Source organism: Mytilus galloprovincialis, chromosome 11, assembly GCF_965363235.1.
Source record: "Mytilus galloprovincialis chromosome 11, xbMytGall1.hap1.1, whole genome shotgun sequence".
Lineage (NCBI taxonomy): Eukaryota > Metazoa > Mollusca > Bivalvia > Mytilida > Mytilidae > Mytilus > Mytilus galloprovincialis.
Genome location: NC_134848.1, coordinates 4,516,461 through 4,539,256, shown reverse-complemented (window position 1 = coordinate 4,539,256; position 22,796 = coordinate 4,516,461). Strand labels below are relative to the sequence as shown.

General features: G+C 33.5%; 3 protein-coding genes and 1 long non-coding RNA gene across 4 annotated transcripts in view; 3 read left to right on the top strand and 1 right to left on the bottom strand.

The window, feature by feature from the left end:
* The window catches only part of LOC143051559 (uncharacterized), a 428,761-nt gene that overhangs the window by 240,575 nt on the left and 165,390 nt on the right, over positions 1-22,796 (top strand). The window lies entirely within an intron of this gene.
* LOC143051534 (uncharacterized) overlaps positions 1-22,796 on the top strand; it is a 204,656-nt gene that overhangs the window by 66,592 nt on the left and 115,268 nt on the right. The window lies entirely within an intron of this gene.
* Positions 6,691-7,498, top strand: LOC143050956 (uncharacterized). Its single transcript, XM_076224049.1, has one exon. It carries the CDS (start codon positions 6,691-6,693, stop codon positions 7,228-7,230), a length of 540 nt encoding a protein of 179 aa, XP_076080164.1. The 3' UTR covers positions 7,231-7,498.
* LOC143050955 (uncharacterized) lies at positions 15,889-19,894 on the bottom strand. Its single transcript, XM_076224048.1, has 3 exons — positions 19,052-19,894; positions 17,398-17,607; positions 15,889-16,848 (listed from the first exon to the last, which is right to left on the bottom strand). The coding sequence occupies exons 1-3, from the start codon at positions 19,331-19,333 to the stop codon at positions 16,327-16,329; spliced, it is 1,014 nt and encodes a 337-aa protein (XP_076080163.1). The 5' UTR covers positions 19,334-19,894; the 3' UTR covers positions 15,889-16,326.

Here is a 22,796-nt window from a genome sequence, read left to right as displayed (position 1 = left end):
ATATTTTCCGATTTTTAAATGGTGATATTCCTTTTGCACCATCTTACGGTGTTTATATTTTAAAGCTCATTCGCTATTCCCGTGTCTGTTGTGTTGTTTTTGATTTTAACGAACGTAATCAAAGTATAACTGATATATTATCAAACCAGTGATATCGTTACCATGAATTACTTTAAACCTTTTCTAATTTTTTCCATGGGTATAAAAAGTTTGTTTTGAAGTTTGGTTGTATCGGTAGAAAAATTATTTAAAACGGGAAAGCACAACCTCATTTTTACGGAAATGTTGTTAACCGTACACGGAAATTTAGAAATGATCCTGGTAAACTTATCGCTCCTTCATATAAACTTTTTCTAAAAGGTTACCAATTATACACTGTACATGTAATAAGATCATTTAATATTGTTTCATTGGTATGAATATTGTTTTTGTTATCAGTAAATTAAAAGCAAACTAGACCGTTGGTTTTTCCGTTTGAATGGTTTTACACTTGTAATGTTGGGGCCCTTTATAGCTTTTTGTTCGGTGTGAGCCAAGACTCTGTGTTGAAGGCCGTACATTGACCTATAATGGTTTACTTTTATAAATTGTTATTTGGATGGAGAGTTGTCTCATTGGCACTCACACCACATCTTCTTATATCTAAATATTACTACTATGTTAAATTCTCACTCCTACATTCATCCGAATTTTATACATTTCTAATCTATCTACATGGCTAAATAAGAGGGAAGTCAAAATGTAGGCTTGGTTTGCTCGCAGTAACTTAATATTTTCTGTGCGATACAAGATTTAATAAAGATAATAACACATTACAATTATCTCTCAAGAAATACAAATCTAGCTTTTCTAAACCAAACCATTATAAATTAATGCAAATAATATACTCTGCAGAACGTGTCGTACTTTGAAGTTACTGTGAGCACCTCGATACATATTATCCAACTTATATGGGACTATATAACCCGACCCGTATTCCCGCCTAAAAAATGCCCGTGCAGTACTAACTAAAGACTTATATGTAGATACCATCAAACCAGTTCTTCCAACTTGTTTTACAAAATTTATCTACAAACCACAGTTACTAAATATAGAAATAGATAAGGAAAAATCTAAATATAACGGAATAGACATAAATGTATATACATAAACACATTCATGGATATTCAATCAGTCAAAACCTGTATCTTGGCATTGCACAATGTCATGTTTTTCTCTGACTGTTTATGACGTCTTTACACTAAATCCATTGGATGTTGGATGTGTACTGATTGATAATTTAGTCTTAGATGCATGATTTTTTTATTCGTTGTTAGTGGCTCTGAACTAGCTGTCAGTTAACTGCGAGTACTCTCATATCTGTTGTTGGGATGTACAAGTACCCGGCCACGTCAGCTTGTATTTTTGTCCATGTGATGAGTTAAGCCTTTTTCAACTGATTGTTATAGTTCGTTCTTATGTTGTATTGTTATACAACTGTCCAAGGTAAGAGGAAGGGTTGGGATCCCGCAAGCATGTTAAACCCCGCCTAATTCTGTATGCAGTGCCTGTCCCAAGTCATGAGCCTGTGATTCAGTGGTTGTCGTTTGTTTATGTGTTTCATTTTTTGTTTTCCGTTCAATTTTTGTACATACATTAGGTCATTAGTTTTCTTGTTTGTATTGCTCTTCATTGCCATTTTGGGGCCTTTTATACTGGATTATGCTGTATGGACTTACTCGTTGCTGAAGGACGTACGGTGATATATAGTTGTTAATATCTGTGTCATGTTGGACTCTTGTGAAGAGTTGTCTCATTGACAATCATACCACATCTTCTTTTTTTTATATTTTCTCTTTTTCAATTTACCTTTGAGTACAGTATTTATGTAGATATATGTTTTTCGTTGTGTATTTGAGAAAGTTGTAAAGGAATGATGCTTCGTTTGAGTGTAAAATATTGTAATGGTGCGCTATTAGAATTCCTTGGTTACCGACGATTAATTTTGGTAATCCACCACACTCAACAAATACATGTATGTTGTCAAGAATTTTGATAATACGACCTGCATTCATTTGTTGTTGGAATCGGTGTGGTTCTTCATAAGATCAGATCGTTCATGACCCAAAAACAAGTAACAAGAAATTAGTACCTACATGTTATAGTGTTTGGAAATAATTCATTACTGTATTTCGGAAGGTTAAATGTAGTAAAAAGTTAAATCACAAAAATACTGAACTCAGAGGAATATCAAATCGGAAAGTCCCTAATCACATGGCAAAATCAAATGACAAAACACATAAAAAAACGAATGGACAAGAACTGTCATATTCCTGATTTGGTACAGGCATTTTTAAATGTTAATGGTACATTATGTACCTTTATTTTTCAATATTTATTGAGTTCATAATGCAGAAATCGATGGGTCTCTGTGAAAACTGTTAAAATATGGAAAAATAAAGGTTTGCAGGTAGGTGAAACTTACATAAATGAAGAGATAAATGAACTAGAGGCTCTCAAGAGCCTGTGTCGCTCACCTTGGTCTTTGTGCATATTAAACAATGGACACAGATAAATTCACAACACAATTGTGTTTTTCGCACTATTTATCATTTTTTTTGGCGACTGTAAATCTCAATCAGATCTTTCCCAGTCAACAGACTAACAGTGGGCCAACGTTGGCAAATTGTCGGTCCGTTGGTCGCAATTTTATGTTGGCTGCACAACATTGGTCCAACGTTGGCAAATTGTCGGTACGTTGGTCGCACGTTGGGGTTGGCTGCACAACATTGGCCCAACGTTGGTCTGTTGTAAACAGTTGTAAATCCGTATTATTATCTCATGTTGGTTATAAAAAAATCGGGCAAATGTTGGCATTGTGTTAGTAGCAACATAGGTCCGATATGAAATTTTGTTTATAAAAATTGATTATGAAATATTTTAAAATATATCTTCAAATATTTCGTGCGATACTTTTGGCGGTTTTGTAAATTAAAGATATTGCCATTCGAGGTTCGCTTTTGGTGCAGTAAAGTTGTAAGCTTGTGCTTAACCTGAGTATGTCTGAGAATAGAGAAGGAAGTCCAATGTCCGAAGGTGAGACTGAGCATTCACACATTTCAACCGGTAAATCACAAAGTAGAAACCACATAGTAGAAGAGCGCCGTGATTTAGCTGATACTTTTGAACTTTTTAAAGTGTATTTTGACAATAAGCTAGTAGATCTTAAATCAGATTTGGTCCGTGAACAGGACGTAATTTCCAAAAAGTTAAAAGAAGAGGTTTCCCTTAAATTCAAGCACGAGGGCAACAAAATACAATACAAATTTAACGAGGAAACTATTACCGAGTTTAACAAGGTTTATAGCTTTGTTCCCCGTTCAGAAACCAAGGTGTCACGTATCATCATAGACCTCATAGATAAGGTTAAGGGCAGAAACAAACTGATACGCATAGCAGATACTTCAGTCGGTGGTTGGGCTACTGTCAGAGAGTATGAAGCAAATGTTATCGCTTCAGACTCTGAAGATGAAAAGAAAATCCGCCAGGCGGAGTCCAGAGCCATGCGTTCGACTAAAGACAAATCCCGACGCCCAAATCCCTACAAGACAACTTCTAGACCGGCTCCCGTTGAAACTGCTCCTAATCCTTATTATTCCAATCAGTATCAGCGTCAGAACCCGCCGCCCTTTCGAGCTGGCAGCGGGCGGCGTGAGCCGTCCCAGCACGATATGTGCCATGCCTGTAAACAGTTTGGCCACTGGAGGAAGAACTGTCCACTTGTCAAACGCAACCAGTTCAACTTCAACAATGAACAGTTAGTTAATGATAAGTATTTATATCTATTTTCTGAATTTGATAGTGATTATTGTTTAAATCATGATATTGAGATTTTGCTTAGACAAGTAAGATTTTTTGAAAATTTCAAATCTAACACGGGTATTTTTTCTGGTGTAAAGGGAAGGTTAGCTAAAAGTATTCAGTACTGGGAGCATATTGGTGCTAACTCATTTATTTTAGACACATTGAAAAATGGTTATCTTATTCCATTTATTGATACTCCTTCGAGCATGTAAATGAAAAATAACAAATCTGCTCTTAAGAATGATGATTTTGTTAGCAAATCTGTAAATGAACTTGTTCTTTCAGGTTGCGTCATTGAGGTCCCATTTCAACCTTACATTGTCAATCCGCTCAGTGTAGCTACTCAAAAGTCTGGGAAAAGGCGTCTAATTTTAGATTTGAGCACTTTGAATTTATCGGTAAAAAAGGAAAAGATTAAATTTGAAGATTGGAAAATAGCTGTGCAATACTTTCAGAAAAATGATTATCTGTATAAATTTGATTTGAAATCTGGTTATTTTCATTTGGATATATGTCCACAGCAGCACACGTATCTAGGTTTTTCGTGGGAAGATAAATTCTATTGCTTCACTGTTTTAGCATTTGGTCTTTCAACGGGTCCTTACATATTTACAAAGTGTCTCAGACCATTGGTCAAGTATTGGAGAAAACATGGTATAAAAATAGTTTTATATCTTGATGATGGATTTGGTATGAATAACGAAAATAATGAATGCATCAAAGATGCTGAATTTGTGAAACAATTACTTTTGAGTGCGGGTTTTCTTCTGAACGAAGAACAATCAGTTTTTACTCCTGTACAGAAGTTGGAGTGGTTGGGAATCATTTGGGATTCATGTAATTTCACTTTATGCATTCCTCAAAGGAGAATTGACGAATTATTACAATCTATTCATAATGTTTTCAGAGAAATTCCATATATTTCTGCCAGAAATTTAGCCCAGGTAACGGGTAGAATTATAAGTATGTCTCCTGTGATCGGAAATATTACTAGAATAATGACTAGATATTGCTATATGTCTATTGAAAGTAGAATGTCATGGGATAGTTATTTAGTTTTAGAAAGTAAAAGTTTTGTGATATCAGAATTAAAGTTCTGGCTTGATAACATTGCAAATGTAAATTTTAAAACATTAAATCAATATAGTCAGTCACATGTAATGGTATATTCTGATGCTAGCAGCATAGCTGCCGGAGCATGTACAGTAGAGTTGGAAAGTAAAAAAATTCACACTATGTGGAAATCTACTGAAATGTTAGAGAGTTCCACGTGGAGGGAACTAAAGGCCATAGAATTGGCGTTGATGTCTTATCAACATGCATTTGCTGGAAAATCCTTAAAATGGCTAACTGATAATCAAAATTGTGTCAGAATTGTTCAAGCAGGAAGCATGAAAGAAAAACTGCAAGATATAGCAATTTCCATTTTTTCTATTTGTTTACAAAAGGGAATCTCCATTAACATACAATGGATTCCGAGAGGTGAAAATTAGAAAGCTGATTATATCAGTAAAATCATTGATTATGAAGACTGGGGAGTTTCAGAATTTTTCTATACTTTTATTAACGACCTTTGGGGTCCTTATACAGTCGATCGTTTTGCTAGTTCTCGTAACACATAATTAGAAAGATTTAACTCTTTTTTCTGGAATGTAAATACAGAAGCTGTAGACTGTTTTACTCAGAATTGGTCTGGTGAAAACAATTGGATTGTACCACCTATTTACTTAGTATTGAGAGCTATAAAACATGTAATTGCTTGTAAAGCTAGAGGTACTTTAATTGTACAAAAATGGATATCTGCGACCTATTGGCCTTTTATTTTTGATAAAAATATGAATTACAGAGATTACATATCTGATGTTATTGAATTTAAAAATACAAGTGGTATTTTTGTCAGTGGTTCTAATAGAAAATCCATTTTTGGCACTGAGCCTTTTATTGCTCCAGTATTGGCAGTGAAGTTAGATGCGACAAGGATAACAAGGTCCTAGTGCACTAATGTGTATTGTAGCTGGCGAGGTTAAAGTTCGGAGGCCCTAGTTCACGAATGTGTATTGTAGCTGGCGAGGTTGAAGTGACGAGGTCCTAGTACACGGATGTGTATTGTAGCTGGCGAGGTTATAGTAACGAGGCCCTAGTAAATGAATGTGTATTGTAGCAGGCACGGTTGTTGTTGATAAGGCCCTAGTGTGTATATACATTGTAGAAAGCATGGTTGTATTCAACACGGCACTAATGTATATAGCATTGTAGCTGGCATGGTCAAATTAATATTGGACAAGGTCCTGTTATGTTTACAGTGGCATGGTTCATTTGTATATAAGTTTTTAATACTTTGACATTTTATAATGTTTGTTTCACGATTGCACATTTTTCAGAATTTTTTCGAGTTGGTAGATGGAAACATAATTCAGATATTTCGGATGAACTTTCTACATTGAAAGCTAGACTACCAGAGTACTGCTTGAGCTCACGTTCTCTGAACACTCGTAAAAGTACCAGTATGCCTTTAATGCTTTCTGTTAGTGGACTAAAATACATAATATTACTCCATTACCTTCATCTGATTATACAGTTTCTCTATATTTGATTCACATTTCACTGAATGCAAAATCGGCAAGCAAGATAAATGAAGTAATATACGCCATTAGCTGGGCACATAAACTGGCTGGATTTAATAATCCGTGTACATCTGAATTAGTAACGTTTGTAAACGAAGGAGCACAGAGAAAATTGGGACATTTTATCACTAAGAAAGATCCTATTACACCAGACAGTTTGCGAAAGATTGTTCATACTTATGGTCATCTTAATAGTAATCTTAAAGACTTAAGAACTGTGTGTATGTGTTTATTAAGCTATGCAGGTTTTTTAAGGTTTTCAGAACTAGTTAATTTGAGAGGTATCGATATAAAAATTTATTCTACACATGCAAATTTATATTTGGCGAAGAGTAAAACTGATATTTACAGAGAAGGGAGGGATGTGGTTATTTCTAGAACTAATCTTGTAACTTGTCCTGTCTGTATGCTAGAACGATATCTCAAATTAGCTAGTATTACATCAAATTCTGATGAATTTATTTTTAGATCCGTTAATTTTTGTAAGTCTGATAATTCTTATAAACTTAGAAGTACAGGTCCGTTGTCATACACGAGAGCTCGGGAAATACTACTTTCAAGTTTACAGAGTATAGGCTTAAATAGTAAAAAATTTGGACTGCATAGTCTCCGTTCAGGAGGGGCATCGGCTGCTGCAGCGGCTGGTGTAGAGGACAGATTGTTCAAAAAGCATGGTCGGTGGAAAAGTGACACGGCAAAAGACGGTTATGTTAAAGAGTCTCTGAAGGATAGACTGTCTGTAACAAATAATATTGGGATTTAATTATGTATTTTTTCTTTTATTTTTTCTTTACCCTTTCTTTATTTTTCGAAGCTTTGCTGCACACTGTCAGGCGAGCTGATCCCATACAAAGGTGTTGAGCTTATTTTGTAAATAATTTATGTTCGCTTGAAGTTATGAATTAGAACATAAATATATTTATTAAAGTTATGTACACCGGTATGTAAACATTACCACGTGTATTTGTTTATGAAATTACACGTGTTTGAAAGTATATAATAGGTTAAATGTTTTTCATTGGTCGAGGTAGAACTGACCATAATATTTGAATAAGGTCATTTCAAATATTTCGTGCGATACTTTTGGCGGTTTTGTAAATTAAAGACATTGTCATTCGAGGTTCGCTTTTGGTGCAGTAAAGTTTCCCACCCTCCCACCCGACTTAATGTATTTTATTTTTGTTATTTTTTATTAATGTGAAAAATAATGTGTGTAAGAACAGAATCTTTATTTGATTCATATGTATTTTCGTACATTATGAAAATTGTTTTTATTTTTGTAGATTGGTTTTTGTGTTTGTTACCTGCAGCGGCCTAGGCAGACAGTAACACTGATGAACATTTTTTACGTTGCATTTGTCTTAAATAAAATTAAAGCTTTGCTGCACACTGTCAGGCGAGCTGATCCCATACAAAGATGTTGAGTTTATTTTGTTAATAATTTATGTTCGCTTGAAGTTATGAATTAGAACATAATTAATTTTCATAAAATTTTGTCAAAGTACTTACTTTGACCCTTTAACAAAAATATAAAAATTTCAAAAATTTTGAACCAACCGTTTTGTCAGATAAATTACACTGGTTATATAGCAGTTTGACAAACACCAATGTTTATCATTGAGAAGCTTTATATTCCCTTTACAACACAACGTAATTAAAACGTTTAGCTGACTTTACAGAGTTATCTCCCTGTAGTGTTAGGTACCACCTTAACCTACCTAGCTTGGTGAAGTCTAACTATTATGGTAAAGCATGCATTATGCTTTTTGACTTGGCTTGTATAGGCTAGGGAAAATATTAAAAACAAGAGTATTTTTTCTTTTTCTAACTATTGTAAAAAATGTTATGTGCCAGGACACCAGAAACACTGTATTTTTTTTTTATTTTTTAGGAGGATTTAATATTTTCAAAATATACATACATTGAGTACTCATTTTATTCATTTCTTTATTACAGAGTCAGTGAAATAACTTTTATGAAGATATGCTAAACTGGATAAATGATTTAACATAAGACGGAGCCAGAAATAGTGACAAAACAAAGTGTACCAGAAATCAAAACTATAACTCTTGTGAATAAAAACCATGTTGTAATACAGAACTAGAAAAATAGCTGTATGAAATGAATAATCAATGCCTTCATACAGAGCTTTGATATTTCTACATAAACTGTAATGGGGATAAACGAATTATCATGAATAGACTTTATAATTTTCATTCTAGATCTGATTTAGCAACGTATAGATACAAAACAGATTTTTTTTGCTTTGCTGTTTGTCTAGCTAATAATAAATTATATTTAATCATACCTTTGTATTTACATTATTTAAGAAAATTGGGTAACATTCAAAAGTACAATTCCTGGAGAGACTGATTGGTTGTTGGTTACTGAAACATCCATTGGCAAATATTTCATGCATATTCAGGAAGATGAAAGTGGCAAAATACAAAATTTTCGGGTAGTATTTAAGACACAACATGGTATAGTGGAAATGAAAAACGCAATAATTGCAACATTTAAAGAAGTAATAGTTTCGCCATTTTGAACTGATGTAAAAACCAGGAGTTATATTGCAGTTGTTGCCTGAAATGGATTTTAGTTTCCTTCATATGGATAAAAAGGTTTATAAATTGAACCAACGGAGTTCCAACGTTTGCTAACAGTTTGTATTACTACGTTAGCCTAACGTTTGTTCAACATCAGCAAGTATTATTCCATCATTGGACCAACGTTGGGCCAATGTATTGTATAAAACCTTACAACGTTGTGCCAACGTTTAGTCATCACGTTGGGCCAACATAGGGCCACTTTGCACTTATACATTGGGCCAATGTTTAAAAACAACGTTGGGCCAATGAATGTAGATACGTTGGGCCAACGTTGTGCCAACGTACCAATGTTGTCTGGGTTATGACTGGTTATGTTATATTGCATAAATAAACATTCTAGGGGAGGGTTGAGATCTCATAAACATGTTTAACCCCGCCGCAATTTTGCGCCTGTCCCAAGTCAGGAGCCTCTGGCCTTTGTTAGTCTTGTATGCTTTTAAATTTTAGTTTCTTGTGTATAATTCGGAGTTTAGTATGACGTCCATTATCACTGTACTATTATGCATATTTTAGGGGCCAGCTGAAGGACACCTACGGGTGCGGGAATTCTCGCTACATTGAAGACCCATTGGTTGCCTTCGGCTGTTGTTTGCTCTATGGTCGGGTGGTTGTCGCTTTGACATATTCACCATTTCCTTTCTCAATTTTATGAGTACACAGTCACATTATTTACAATTGAAAATTCCTAGTGATAAATATAGTATTCGGGAAAATAAGTCCGGAAAAAAATACGTTGTTGGTTTACTTTTACATTTACTGCAATTATAACTGTTCTGTATCAGGAAGTCCTAACTTACGTGTAAGTAAATTATTACATTTGATTGCGAAGTGTATCAAATATATCATAAACTACAAAATTGGCGGATGGATATCTTTAGAATGTTTATCTTTTTTTAGTGTATCTGTGTAAAATCTATTTGAGATATATAAACAACTTGACACAAAATTAAGTTGTAATGTTATAATTATTTGGTATTTTCAAATGTGTAATGATATGATAATACTATTTCAATATTCATTCGTAAATAAAAGAAAGATTTATAAATAGGCATATGCAGTATGGATGCCAATCAGACAGCTCTCCATCCAAGTCACAATGTATAAAATGTATAAAAAGTTCTTTGTACTGTTTTTCTTCAAGCAGCCAATTAAAATGTATATATCTTTACATAGAAATTTAGCGCTATAAAATGAGGTCCAATCCACGATTTTCTACATTTGAAAATACCTGTACCAAGTCAGAAATATGACAGTTTATGTCCATTCGTTTGATGTGTTTTATTATTTAGTTTTGTCATTTGATTAGGGACATGCCGTTTTGAATTTTCATCGGAATTCAGTATTTTTGTGATTTTACTTTTTACTACAATATGAAATATCTCTGACATAATTACACTCTTTATCATCGGTTGTCAATAGTTACATGTCAGTTAGAATTTTGTATACTACAAAACGCATTATGAACAAACACCGAATACGCTTCCGGCTAGCACTCGAAACTACACATTAGAAGATTTAATTTTTTATTATTTGTTTCCATACTTTTACTTTTTAAATTGCATTTTCTGCATAATTTTTTTAACAAGTTATATATACATTTGTCATTTCATTGAAGATCAGTATTTTATTCATATCATGAAATAAGTGGTAAATTATAATTTATCCCTATATTGATTTAAAGTCATATAAACTTGAATTTGTTTTATTGATTTGAACGGCTAAGTTGTACCATAAAATTCGTGCACAAGAACCTTTGTTTTATCAAAATCTTCAGAAATATACTGCTATTGGATTAAAATGTTTTCGTACTCTTTTTCCGCATGCAGCGAGGTTAATCGCGATGCCTCTCGTTAATACTTTGACTTCTAATCAGTGCATATGCATAAAAAAAACGTGATAAAGGAAAGGTTAAAGAAGAGTGTGTCCTCAGTACACGGATGCCCCAGTTGCACTACAATTTTCTATGTTCAGTGGACCATCAAAATGGGGTAAAATCTCTAACTTGGTATTAACATTAGAAAGAGCATGTCATAGGGAACATATGTTCTAAGTTTCAAGTTGATTGAACTTCAACTTCATCCAAAAACTACCTCGACCAAACACTTTAAAAGAGGGACGAAAGATACCAAAGGGACAGTCAAACTCATAAATCTAAAGCAAACTGACAACGCCATGGCTTTAACATGACCTCGACCAAAAACTTTAACATTAAGCGGGACAGACGGACGAAAAGACGGACGCACAAACCAGAAAACATAATGCCAATAAAAGGAGCATAAAAAAGTATAAGGTTTTGCATACATTGGCTTAGGTTATTACATTTTCAATATTTAAAGGTTTTTACAATGATCATAAATATATAAACCTCTTTACATTGAGGAATCTGGCCATTTCAATATTAAACTATATAACTCGTTTTTATTGGGCAACTGTCTTTTTGTTATCCAGATACATGAAATTGTGCCATGAGTGCCAATGAGACAACTCTCCATCCAAGTCACAATTTATAAAAGTATTATTCTGTCACTGAATTTGCGTCTGTAACGGCTCTTAAGATTTAAAAGAACGTTATTTGTACATAGAAATAATCGTTATAAATTAGTAAGTGATTTATTTCCAAGAATTAAAATAAAACATAAAGAATATTTTTGTTACAGATGATCTAAACGACAGGCGGTGAGTACTGTACATAATGTTTTAGTTTTATTTTAACTATTTTCAAATATTTGACCTCGCCGAAAGAGCCATTATTTGTTTCTTATGCAACGCTAATTTCATTAATCCGCTGATTATAGTATCCTCATCTCAATACTCTGTGCTCCTGACATAATCAATCCCAACATTCAATATTTCTGATTATTAAAGTAAAAAAATCTTCTAACACAATGTTTAAATAAAATGTTATAACGCAAAAGAGTAATGATTCAATCGTTCACTTCAAATCCTATGTCCATATCATAAAGAAACTTGATAAACTTTCTTAGAAAGCTTCTTCAAATTCCGACAAGATGAATTTTACGTTTGTTTGTAGAACTTTTGGAAGCTTTACACCTTTAATTCAATACATTGAATAAGATATATAATAAGTGTGTACTCTATTCCTGTTCAGTGTCAAACGTTGACCAAAGCATTTTGTTGCAATTTCACATATCGCAGTATTCATCTGTACGTAATTAACACTGGCCATTTACTGGGGTGAAACATGCTACTTAAAACTTCTCTTATTTTGTATAGCAGGTTTTTTTGCGGATTTTCATTGATAAAGGTATACAAATTACTTTGTCGGTTATTATTTTGGTGGGTATAAAATTTTTTATAAATACCATTGATTGTTCAATTTTAAATAGGCTGAATTATACATGGAAAAATACGCGCAAATAAACACCCCGCAAAAATGTCCCGCTAATTGGTTCGTCGTATTTATTTGTTAGTTAACATATTGCATTGGTCTAACCTTTTCATTGAATATTTATTTTGTTGATTCAGGTGTTGGTGATGGTGACGAATTAGTGATTGATGTATTCTTCCGAAAATTAGATAACATTGTGAATGCAGTTGTGGCAGTAGTGGCACCACAGCCACCGCCACCACCAGATCCACCGAATCCTCATATTTGAGGAAACTGTCATTGCCTTAGAAAAAATTTAGAAGACCAAACACGTTTTGTTAAATATACATTATGAGTTAACCCCAAAATCTCATTTTTATAAGTCCTTATCATATCTGATCAACATTTCGAGTGGATCAAACTTTGCTCTACTTTTAGTTTTACTATATATTAATGAAGTCAGCCAATTGTGCGTTCTTGCGTTTAAAATGTTTTTAGTTTTGTCATGTTGAAGTTTTTTCATAGCTTAGGTTTTGCTAATTTTTTACGGTCTTTTTGTGTCCTATAGTTGCTCACATCTAGGTTTTTGTTAGTTGTCTCAGAGAAGTGATTGTTGCAATCTGTCATAATTTGTACAAATTACTGGATAATGTTTTCCCCTTCAAGTCAATCATCGTTTTTACATTTACAGGTGTTTTTCTTTTATATCGATCGAATAAGTCAACATGGTAAATACCTTTGTTTCACTTTAAATATTGATTTATTTCCCTTTAAGCTACACATATCCTCAGTGATTGATATATTCTTGCATCCAGTTCATGTTAAGTTATGGGCATAGAAAACTCTAGAGGAAAGAACCGAATACAAGATAATATCTTAACGTTTCAGAAACCAAAATGTGGACTACCATGCACAATGCAATGCAGAAGAGCTCACTGGATATAGTGCACAGTTGTTTTTCAGTTATAAAACTACTCTGGAGCTCATACATTTAAGCATTATAATCAACATTATTGTCATCCGAGATATATAATCTTATTTTTACCATTGTAATGAAAAAGCAAACACAAACATGCCAATACACTTGCCCTAATTGACCTTTCCCTTGAAAATCGATAAAGCGAAGGTTTGTTTTGTCAACATGATCCCATGGTAATGCTCATGTTTTTCTAATGTTGTCTCGTGCTCATCAACCCAAAATGCATACATGTAAAACCAATGTTAAAATATAAATATAAAAACATATCCACATTTTGGTACTTATGGGTGGGAGAGGGGGGAACTTATCAAGAACCTCATCAACCCAAACAGGCAATATGTATTGCCTGACCAAACATAGCCCTTAAACCAACCACCACTTGGATATTGAAAGAATGAGGATGTATCACATGTACTTCCGCCAAAGATATCAACCAATGAGGTTATACACATATCCTCAGTGATTGATATATTCTTGCATCCAGTTCATGTTAAGTTATGGGCATAGAAAACTCTATAGTCCATACAGCATATTTGCAGGCCAATCTCAAAATACACCACTAGCACGGCTTCCCCTCAAAGAATAGTATTCCCAATACTCAAAACAAATTCAACACTTTTATTAAATATTATTCCTTTTAAAATTACTTTAAAACACTTCTTAACATTTAAAGATGCATGAAAACAGTTCTTTATAAATCGTTCATAATTCAATAAATTCTCATGAATTTGACCACATACGGACTTTTAAAAGTTGAGTTAAGGCAATGAACTCATATCAAAATGAACATTGTCATTATTTTAATTACATCTTCAGCATGTGGAAAGCTGGTAAGCAAAGGGACTTAACCTCCAAGTGTAAACTATGCTGGCTTGTCTCTTTACTGTTGTTGAATCAAACACACTCTTTACCTCATAATCAGGAACATTGACAATTGTATGTCCACTCGATTCTTCACATGTCTGCTGAAAATATATTAACCAATAACAAATTGTTTATATGAACTAAAGACAGCATTAGTCACACTTTGAAAAGGACAAATCCCTTTGCCTACAATCCACGTGGAAAACCACTAGGGAATCAGTGTCCCTCGAACTCTAGACAAAGAAATTTAAATTAAAAAACTTAACCATACATAAAAGGAGTAGGTTCACAAACTAGTGAAAATGACCCCATTCTAAAAAATGTTTCTATTGTGACTAAATAGTTGTATGTGATGTATGAAGCATGAAAACACATAATATTAACAAATAAATCCATACATTTTCATTTTGGGATAAATAATGAAAAAATCATTAAAAAACGCTGATTTCTGGAAAATAATTTTAATTTCTTAAATATTCAATTTCGATAATTGGTAGTTAGTTGAAATTAACACAAACTAACATGTCTTAGTATTCAGACTAAATTTTTGGACTTATTTGGGAATTTAACCTAATTTTTGGGAGAAAAGATGAAAAAATCCTAAAAAATCACAGATTTCTGGAAAATATCCTTATTTTCTTAAATATTGACTACTATGAATTCATTTCAAGTGAACATTATCAAAAAATTACCTGCCAAGAAATTGAGACACAATTTTCATACATATTGTGCTATTCAACTTCATTTTTTGGGGAAAAAGCCAAGAAAATATTCAAAAATCACTGATTTCTGGAAAATTATTTAAACTTTTTAAATATTTAATTTTGATATTTGGTTGTTAGTTAAAATAAAGTCAAACTAACATTTCATAATATTCGGACTCAATTTTGGACTTATTTGGGAATTTAACCTCATTTTAGGGGGAAAAGTTGAAAAAATCATAAAAAATCACAGATTTCTGGAAAATATTTTTATTTTATTAAAAATTGAATACTATGAATTCATTTCAAATGAACATTATCAAAAAATTACTTGCTTAAAATTCAGAAACAATTTTTATACATATTGTGGTATTTTACCTTATTTTTGGGGAAAAAGTTTAAAAAATATTCAAAAATCACTAATTTTTGGAAAATATCTATATTTGTTTTAATATTTATTTTTAATATTTGGTTGTTAGTTAAAATGAAGTCAAACTAACTTTTCATAATATTCAGACTCAATTTTGGACTTATTTGAGAATTTAACCTCATTTTAGGGTGGAAAGTTGAAAAAATCTTTAAAAAATGCAGATTTCCAGAAAAATATTTTTATTTTCTTAAATATCCACAACTATGAATTCATTTCAAATGAACATTATAAAAAAAATTACCTTCCAAAAAATTGAGAAATATTTTCATACATATTGTGGTACTCAACTACAGAGGGGGAAGGAGTTGAGAAAATATTCAAAAATCACTGATTTCTGGAAAATATCTATAATTTTTTTATATTGATTTTCTGAATTAATTTTTGAGTGAATTTTATCAAAAAACTAAGGCTAAGTTCCATACAAGTTTTAGTTTAAACTCATTTCAAGTTAAAAAAAAAATCATACATTTTGTATAAGTTGGGAAAATGTTCTTATTTTTTTTTTTTTTTTACTTTTTCAAATATTGAGTAATTGATTTAATTTCTAGCTAACAATATCACAAAGTAACTGTTCTACAACTTTCAAAGTTAATATCATACACATTCTAGTATTCATCCCATTTTGGTGAAAAAGCAGAAAAAAAATCATACTTAAACTCACAGATTTCTGGAACTATGTTTGATTTAAAAACAAAGAAATGTCTGAAATAAACCTGAACCAAAACCTGAATCATTCTTAATACTTTGATTAACCAGAGCAGTACATAATTTTAATGTGTTGTGAAATTATTATTGAGAAGAAATGTATCTTACTGAGACAAAATCCTGTTGAAGCAGAACATAAGTAAATGTGAGTTCTTGTCATGAGCAACTCTATATCTTTCATACACAATAAAGTTAATATATAGACATGTATATGACATTAAATAATTTGGACACAGTACAAGTTTATTCCTCGATCACAGAGCCAATACTCTCCGTTTCCGACTCTGAACTATCAATAGTTTCTGGCAAGTTTTTTGCGTCACTCAGGTACGTGCTCCAATCTTTTACACCATATGATGTTGTACCTGCATTCCTAGCACTGCTTAAGTACCATATTATAGAAGTTATATGGGCACAAACACCTACAACACGTGCACCTGCACGACATGTGCAGTACCACGAATTAACTTCAGATTCAGAATATTTAATCCATACAAAGTACTTCTTAGACGACACATGACGACTCTGTATTCTAATCCTAAGTAGGTCAGGAGCATCTTTATGGAAACATATTTGTGAATGTCCTCCCATATATTCCTGAATGTAGGATGGTGAACGCTTGAGTTGATAAACTCCACAAGTAAGTGACCTCAGTTGCTCATCAGTTAATTGTGGAAAGGGAATGTCGCTGTCCTGTATTGGCTTCCACTGCACCGTCCCTCTTTGCAGGTTGTTCTCCTCAACATATGCTTTCAAGGTATTAATCTACAATAAAAAGTAATTTTTGCATTGATATAAGTAAGTTTGAATACTAATTTTGCAATAAGGGTACAATATGTACAAGACCAAAAAAAAAGATAGTTATCTTGCTTATCAAAAGTTTTAAGATAAAATAATGCATGTATCACTTAAGCTTTTGGTCAATGTTTATAAATACTGTCACATGTAAATGTAGATAAGTCATTGATACACCAACTTAGTTGAATTCAACTTGCTGGAAGAAGCTATACCATAAGAAAACTGTCTAGTGCAACTGTATCATATGTATTCAGCATAATGTTAATCCCTATGTGTCTGTATACCTCTGTATCATCAAAGAATTTTTCAAAATAAAATATATAAAATGTATATATATATTTAACAATAGTGGTCATTGACTAATGAACGTGAGGACATGGTCATATAATGCGTGTAGACTGTCATGTAATACATTTAAACGTGCATAAATATAGCTGATATTGCAGACCTGTTGATTGTTTTATGTTAGAAATAAACCTAATCATGCTAATAGCAAAAACTTAAAAAATATAATACCTCTGTAGACTTTTGCTTCATTTGAGTTGCTAATTCTATATCTTCATCTTCATTTACTGCTTTGCTTAGAGGTGGAAGATATTTGTTTGAAATTGCACAAACTATGCGAATGTAGTCACCAATGAACGGCACCTGGTTTGTTGGAAGAACTCTGTCCAAGTATCTGAAATTCTTAATTCTGGCATTTGCTGACTCTACTACCCATCTTATCTGAAATGAATCCATTGAAAATGAAATTATTGTTTATATATATATAATTGATTAAGTTATTATGACTAAAGATATGTGTATATATACATTATAGTCACACAATCTTCATCATACTATATAAACAGAACATTTACAGCCGATTTCCTTGAGTGTGGAGTCATTGTTAGGTCAGGTAAACTACCCTCCTTTAGGAGTATACAAGTCCAGCAGATAACCACGAATCTATCTGTTTGTTGGACAAGGTTACTTTGAAAGGAGGGTAGTTTGCCTGACCTAACAATGACTTCAAGGTTCAGCTAACAAGGAAGCTAACCAAAAATATTACCTTTGACTTCACACTCAATGAAATTGGCTGTAACAAAAAATTGTATGTTCTTGTTGCTAGAATAAAGATAATCCCTAATCATGCTTTATGTGGGTATGGATGTGCTGTCCTTTTTTTCTGTATTGTTCATTTTTTGCTAATTTTATTTTCTTAAAAAACGGTGGTTATTCCGTTTTCACTTGATTTCTGTATAATGCATATTTTTTTTTCTGTAATCAATATTTTTCAACCGGATTCTTTAATTTTTTGCATAGTAATTGAATATTCTTTGTATTTTTAACACCCGCTGTTCTCTATCACTTATATTTTTGACCTATTGGCCGGGGGGGGGGGGTTGGAACCCCCCTTTTTTTTACCGATCAATGCATTTGAATGGGGACATATAGCTGGAACCCCCCCTTTATCCTGGGTTGGGAACCCCCCCCCTCTTTAAAATGGTTGGACCCGCCCCTGATCTGACAGCATTGGCTAAACATCACATGATCTGTCAGATCATGCTTATTTTTTATTTCATATGTTATGCTGTAACGCTATTGTATCAAATTAGAGGGACGTTATGATGTACCACCACTGTGTGTCTAAGATTAGAGGGAGGCCCTGGTTCAACCAAATATGTTAAACCACACTGTCACTGTATATAAATTATGTGTACCTGTCCCAAGTCAGTAGCCTGCATACACTTTGGTTGTTGTTGCTTGTAGCTGAATTTTATATTACAGCTACTTTCCTACTGCACGTAAAGCAAGACTTTGTTTAGCTTGCTTGCTTTGTTTGAATAGCGTACAATTGTAATTGGTAAAACGTCCAATCAAACATTTACTGACATATATGTAATTATGTATACAGGTTAAATATATATTGTTTAAAGATGTCAATGTTAACTACAAAGCTTGAATTAACGTTTAAACAAACAGAGCAAGCAAGCCTACCAAAGTTTTACTTTACAAGCATTCGGAAATTAGCTGTTTTACTCAACAAATTGTTTTGTTTATCCATCTGGACATTACTTTATCTTGACCTTTTTTCAATCTATAATTTTTTGATTTACATATTTTGAATATAAATAAAAGTTAAAGACTCTTGACTTTTAAAATCAACAATATATGTATGATATTTTACCTTAGTCACCATTCGGCTAGTATTAGCATCAGCATCAGACATCTGCTTTTCCCCTTTCTTCATGAATGTTGGCATAGCTGCTTTGATACCAAGCTCCTCTAATAAACTAATTGAATCCCTAAAGCCTCTGTCCACAACAAATATATCATTTTCGTTAACAAAACTTTTGATGTCATCAACGTTACATTTCATCATGTGATTTAGAATTGAGGCGTCATTGTTTCTGGATAAGTAAGGACCAAGAATAGAAACAAAATGGCCAGTTGTTGAAACAACGACCATTGGTTTTACAAGTGGTCTGGACTTATGTAGGCTGAACGATTTCCTTTGAAAAGAAAAATTATTGCTCTTCTAAATATAGATATAAGTACCATCCAATACAAGTATCATATTATCATCATCAGCATCTAGAAGTGTCTTTGCCAGCGGTCTGGTGTGGTCCTTTATAATTTGCTCACGTGTTATACTTTCAAAACCAAGATACAATGGTACAAATGATCTCATTAACGCTTGTCTTACAGTATTGATAGCTCTTCGTATACTTGAAATGCTGACCTTGAAGAGGGTTGACATGAGTTTATTAGACAATGCACACTTCATTTTAATCAAGAATAAGCCAACTGATGTCTTTGGAGTACGAGAAGGAGTACTTTTGATATGTAATAATACATGCAAACATATATCTTCAAATTGTTGATGGGAAAGTCCTGTCAAGTTTTTGCAGTCAGTTTCACCAATATTATCAAAGTCTATCTTGTTTTGAGTTTTTTGGCATGTCTCTCTCATGTGTGTCAATAGCTTAACAATAGATGTTCTGTTAGATGACGAGTTTTCAGACTTTGACATTATATCAAAACGTCCAACATCAGTGGCATCGACCTTGTGGTATAAATAGTTATCAAAGGTACCAGGCTTATAATTTGATACGCCTGACGCGCGTTTCATCTACATAAGACTCATCAGTGACGCTCAGATCAAAATAGTTAGAAAGCAGAACAAGTATAAAGTTGAAGAGCATTGAGGACACAAAATTCTAAAAAGTTGTGCCAAATACGGGTAAGGTCATTTTTATAAATTAACTGTTTGTAACAGTATGAATTATTCGAAATACTAAGGATGTTCTTATCACAGGCATAGATTACTTTAGCCGTATTTGGCACAACTTTTTGGAATTTTGGGTCCTCAATGCTCTATAACTTTGTACTTGTTCGGCTTTCTAGTTATGTTGATCTGAGCGTCACTGATGAGTCTTATGTAGACGAAACGCGCGTCTGCCATATCAAATTATAAGCCTGTTACCTTTGAGAACTATTTACATCACTGGGTCGATGCCACTGCTGATGGACGTTTCGTCCCCGAGGGTATCACAGCCCAGTAGTCAGCAAATCGGCGTTGACACGAATATCAATCATATGCATGGTCATTTTTATAAATTTACTGTTAGTAAAAGTATGAATTATTCGAAATACTAAGGATGTTCCTATCCCAGGCATAGATGACCTTACCCGTATTTGGCACAACTTTTTAGAATTTTGTGTCCTCAATGCTCTTCAACTTTATACTTGTTCTGCTTTCTAACTATTTTGATCTGAGCGTCACTGATGAGTCTTATGTAGATGAAACGCGCGTCAGGCGTATCAAATTATAAGCCTGGTACCTTTGATAACTATTTATACCACAAGGTCGATGACACTGATGTTGGACGTTTCGTCTCCGAGGGTATCACCAGCCCAGTAGTCAGCACTTCGGTGTTGACAGGAATATCAATCATATGCATGGTCATTTTTATAAATTTGCTGTTTGTAAAAGTATGAATTATTTGAAATACTAAGGATGTTCCTATCCCAGGCATAGATTACCTTAGCCGTATTTGGCACAACTTTTTGGAATTTAAGGTCCTCAATGCTCTTCAACTTTATACTTGTTTGGCTTTCTAATTATTTTGATCTGAGCGTCACTGATGATTCTTATGTAGACGAAACGCGCGTCTGGCGTATCAAATTATAAGCCTGTTACCTTTGATAACTATTTACACCACTTGGTCGATGCCACTGCTGCTTGACGTTTCGTCCCCGAGGGTATCACTAGCCCAGTAGTCAGCACTTCGGTGTTGACACGAATATCAATCATATGCATGGTCATTTTTATAAATTAACTGTTTGTAACAGTATGAATTATTCGAAATATTAAGGATGTTCTTATCACAGGCATAGATTACTTTAGCCGTATTTGGCACAACTTTTTGGAATTTTGGGTCCTCAATGCTCTATAACTTTGTACTTGTTCGGCTTTCTAGTTATGTTGATCTGAGCGTCACTGATGAGTCTTATGTAGACGAAACGCGCGTCTGCCATATCAAATTATAAGCCTGTTACCTTTGAGAACTATTTACATCACTGGGTCGATGCCACTGCTGATGGACGTTTCGTCCCCGAGGGTATCACAGCCCAGTAGTCAGCAAATCGGCGTTGACACGAATATCAATCATATGCATGGTCATTTTTATAAATTTACTGTTAGTAAAAGTATGAATTATTCGAAATACTAAGGATGTTCCTATCCCAGGCATAGATGACCTTACCCGTATTTGGCACAACTTTTTAGAATTTTGTGTCCTCAATGCTCTTCAACTTTATACTTGTTCTGCTTTCTAACTATTTTGATCTGAGCGTCACTGATGAGTCTTATGTAGATGAAACGCGCGTCAGGCGTATCAAATTATAAGCCTGGTACCTTTGATAACTATTTATACCACAAGGTCGATGACACTGATGTTGGACGTTTCGTCTCCGAGGGTATCACCAGCCCAGTAGTCAGCACTTCGGTGTTGACAGGAATATCAATCATATGCATGGTCATTTTTATAAATTTGCTGTTTGTAAAAGTATGAATTATTTGAAATACTAAGGATGTTCCTATCCCAGGCATAGATTACCTTAGCCGTATTTGGCACAACTTTTTGGAATTTTAGGTCCTCAATGCTCTTCAACTTTATACTTGTTTGGCTTTCTAATTATTTTGATCTGAGCGTCACTGATGATTCTTATGTAGACGAAACGCGCGTCTGGAGTATCAAATTATAAGCCTGTTACCTTTGATAACTATTTACACCACTTGGTCGATGCCACTGCTGCTTGACTTTTCGTCCCCGAGGGTATCACTAGCCCAGTAGTCAGCACTTCGGTGTTGACACGAATATCAATCATATGCATGGTCATTTTTATAAATTAACTGTTTGTAACAGTATGAATTATTCGAAATACTAAGGATGTTCTTATCACAGGCATAGATTACTTTAGCCGTATTTGGCACAACTTTTTGGAATTTTGGGTCCTCATTGCTCTTCGACTTTATGCTTGTTTGGCTTTCTAACTATTTTGATCTGAGCGTCACTGATGATTTTTATGTAGATGAAACGCGCGTCTGGCATATCAAATTATAAGCCTGGTACCTTTGATAACTATTAACGACATATAAGAAAGAATATTCCGTCCTTAAAAATCTCCCGCCCCTCACCCGAAAGCCAACTTGCCGTCCCCTATCTATCAGGAAAAGAATTTAACACTGAACTAGTCAAATTTTGGTGTTTGATATGCAGTGGTAATTGTCGACAGGTGTAAACGTTCTAAAAAAGAATATATTTAATGTTTATACGTTCACATTCCTCAATGTTAATTTAATGTATTAAGAAATTTTCTTGAACAAAATACACTTGATTGATTTCAGTAATTTTTGTATGACCTGA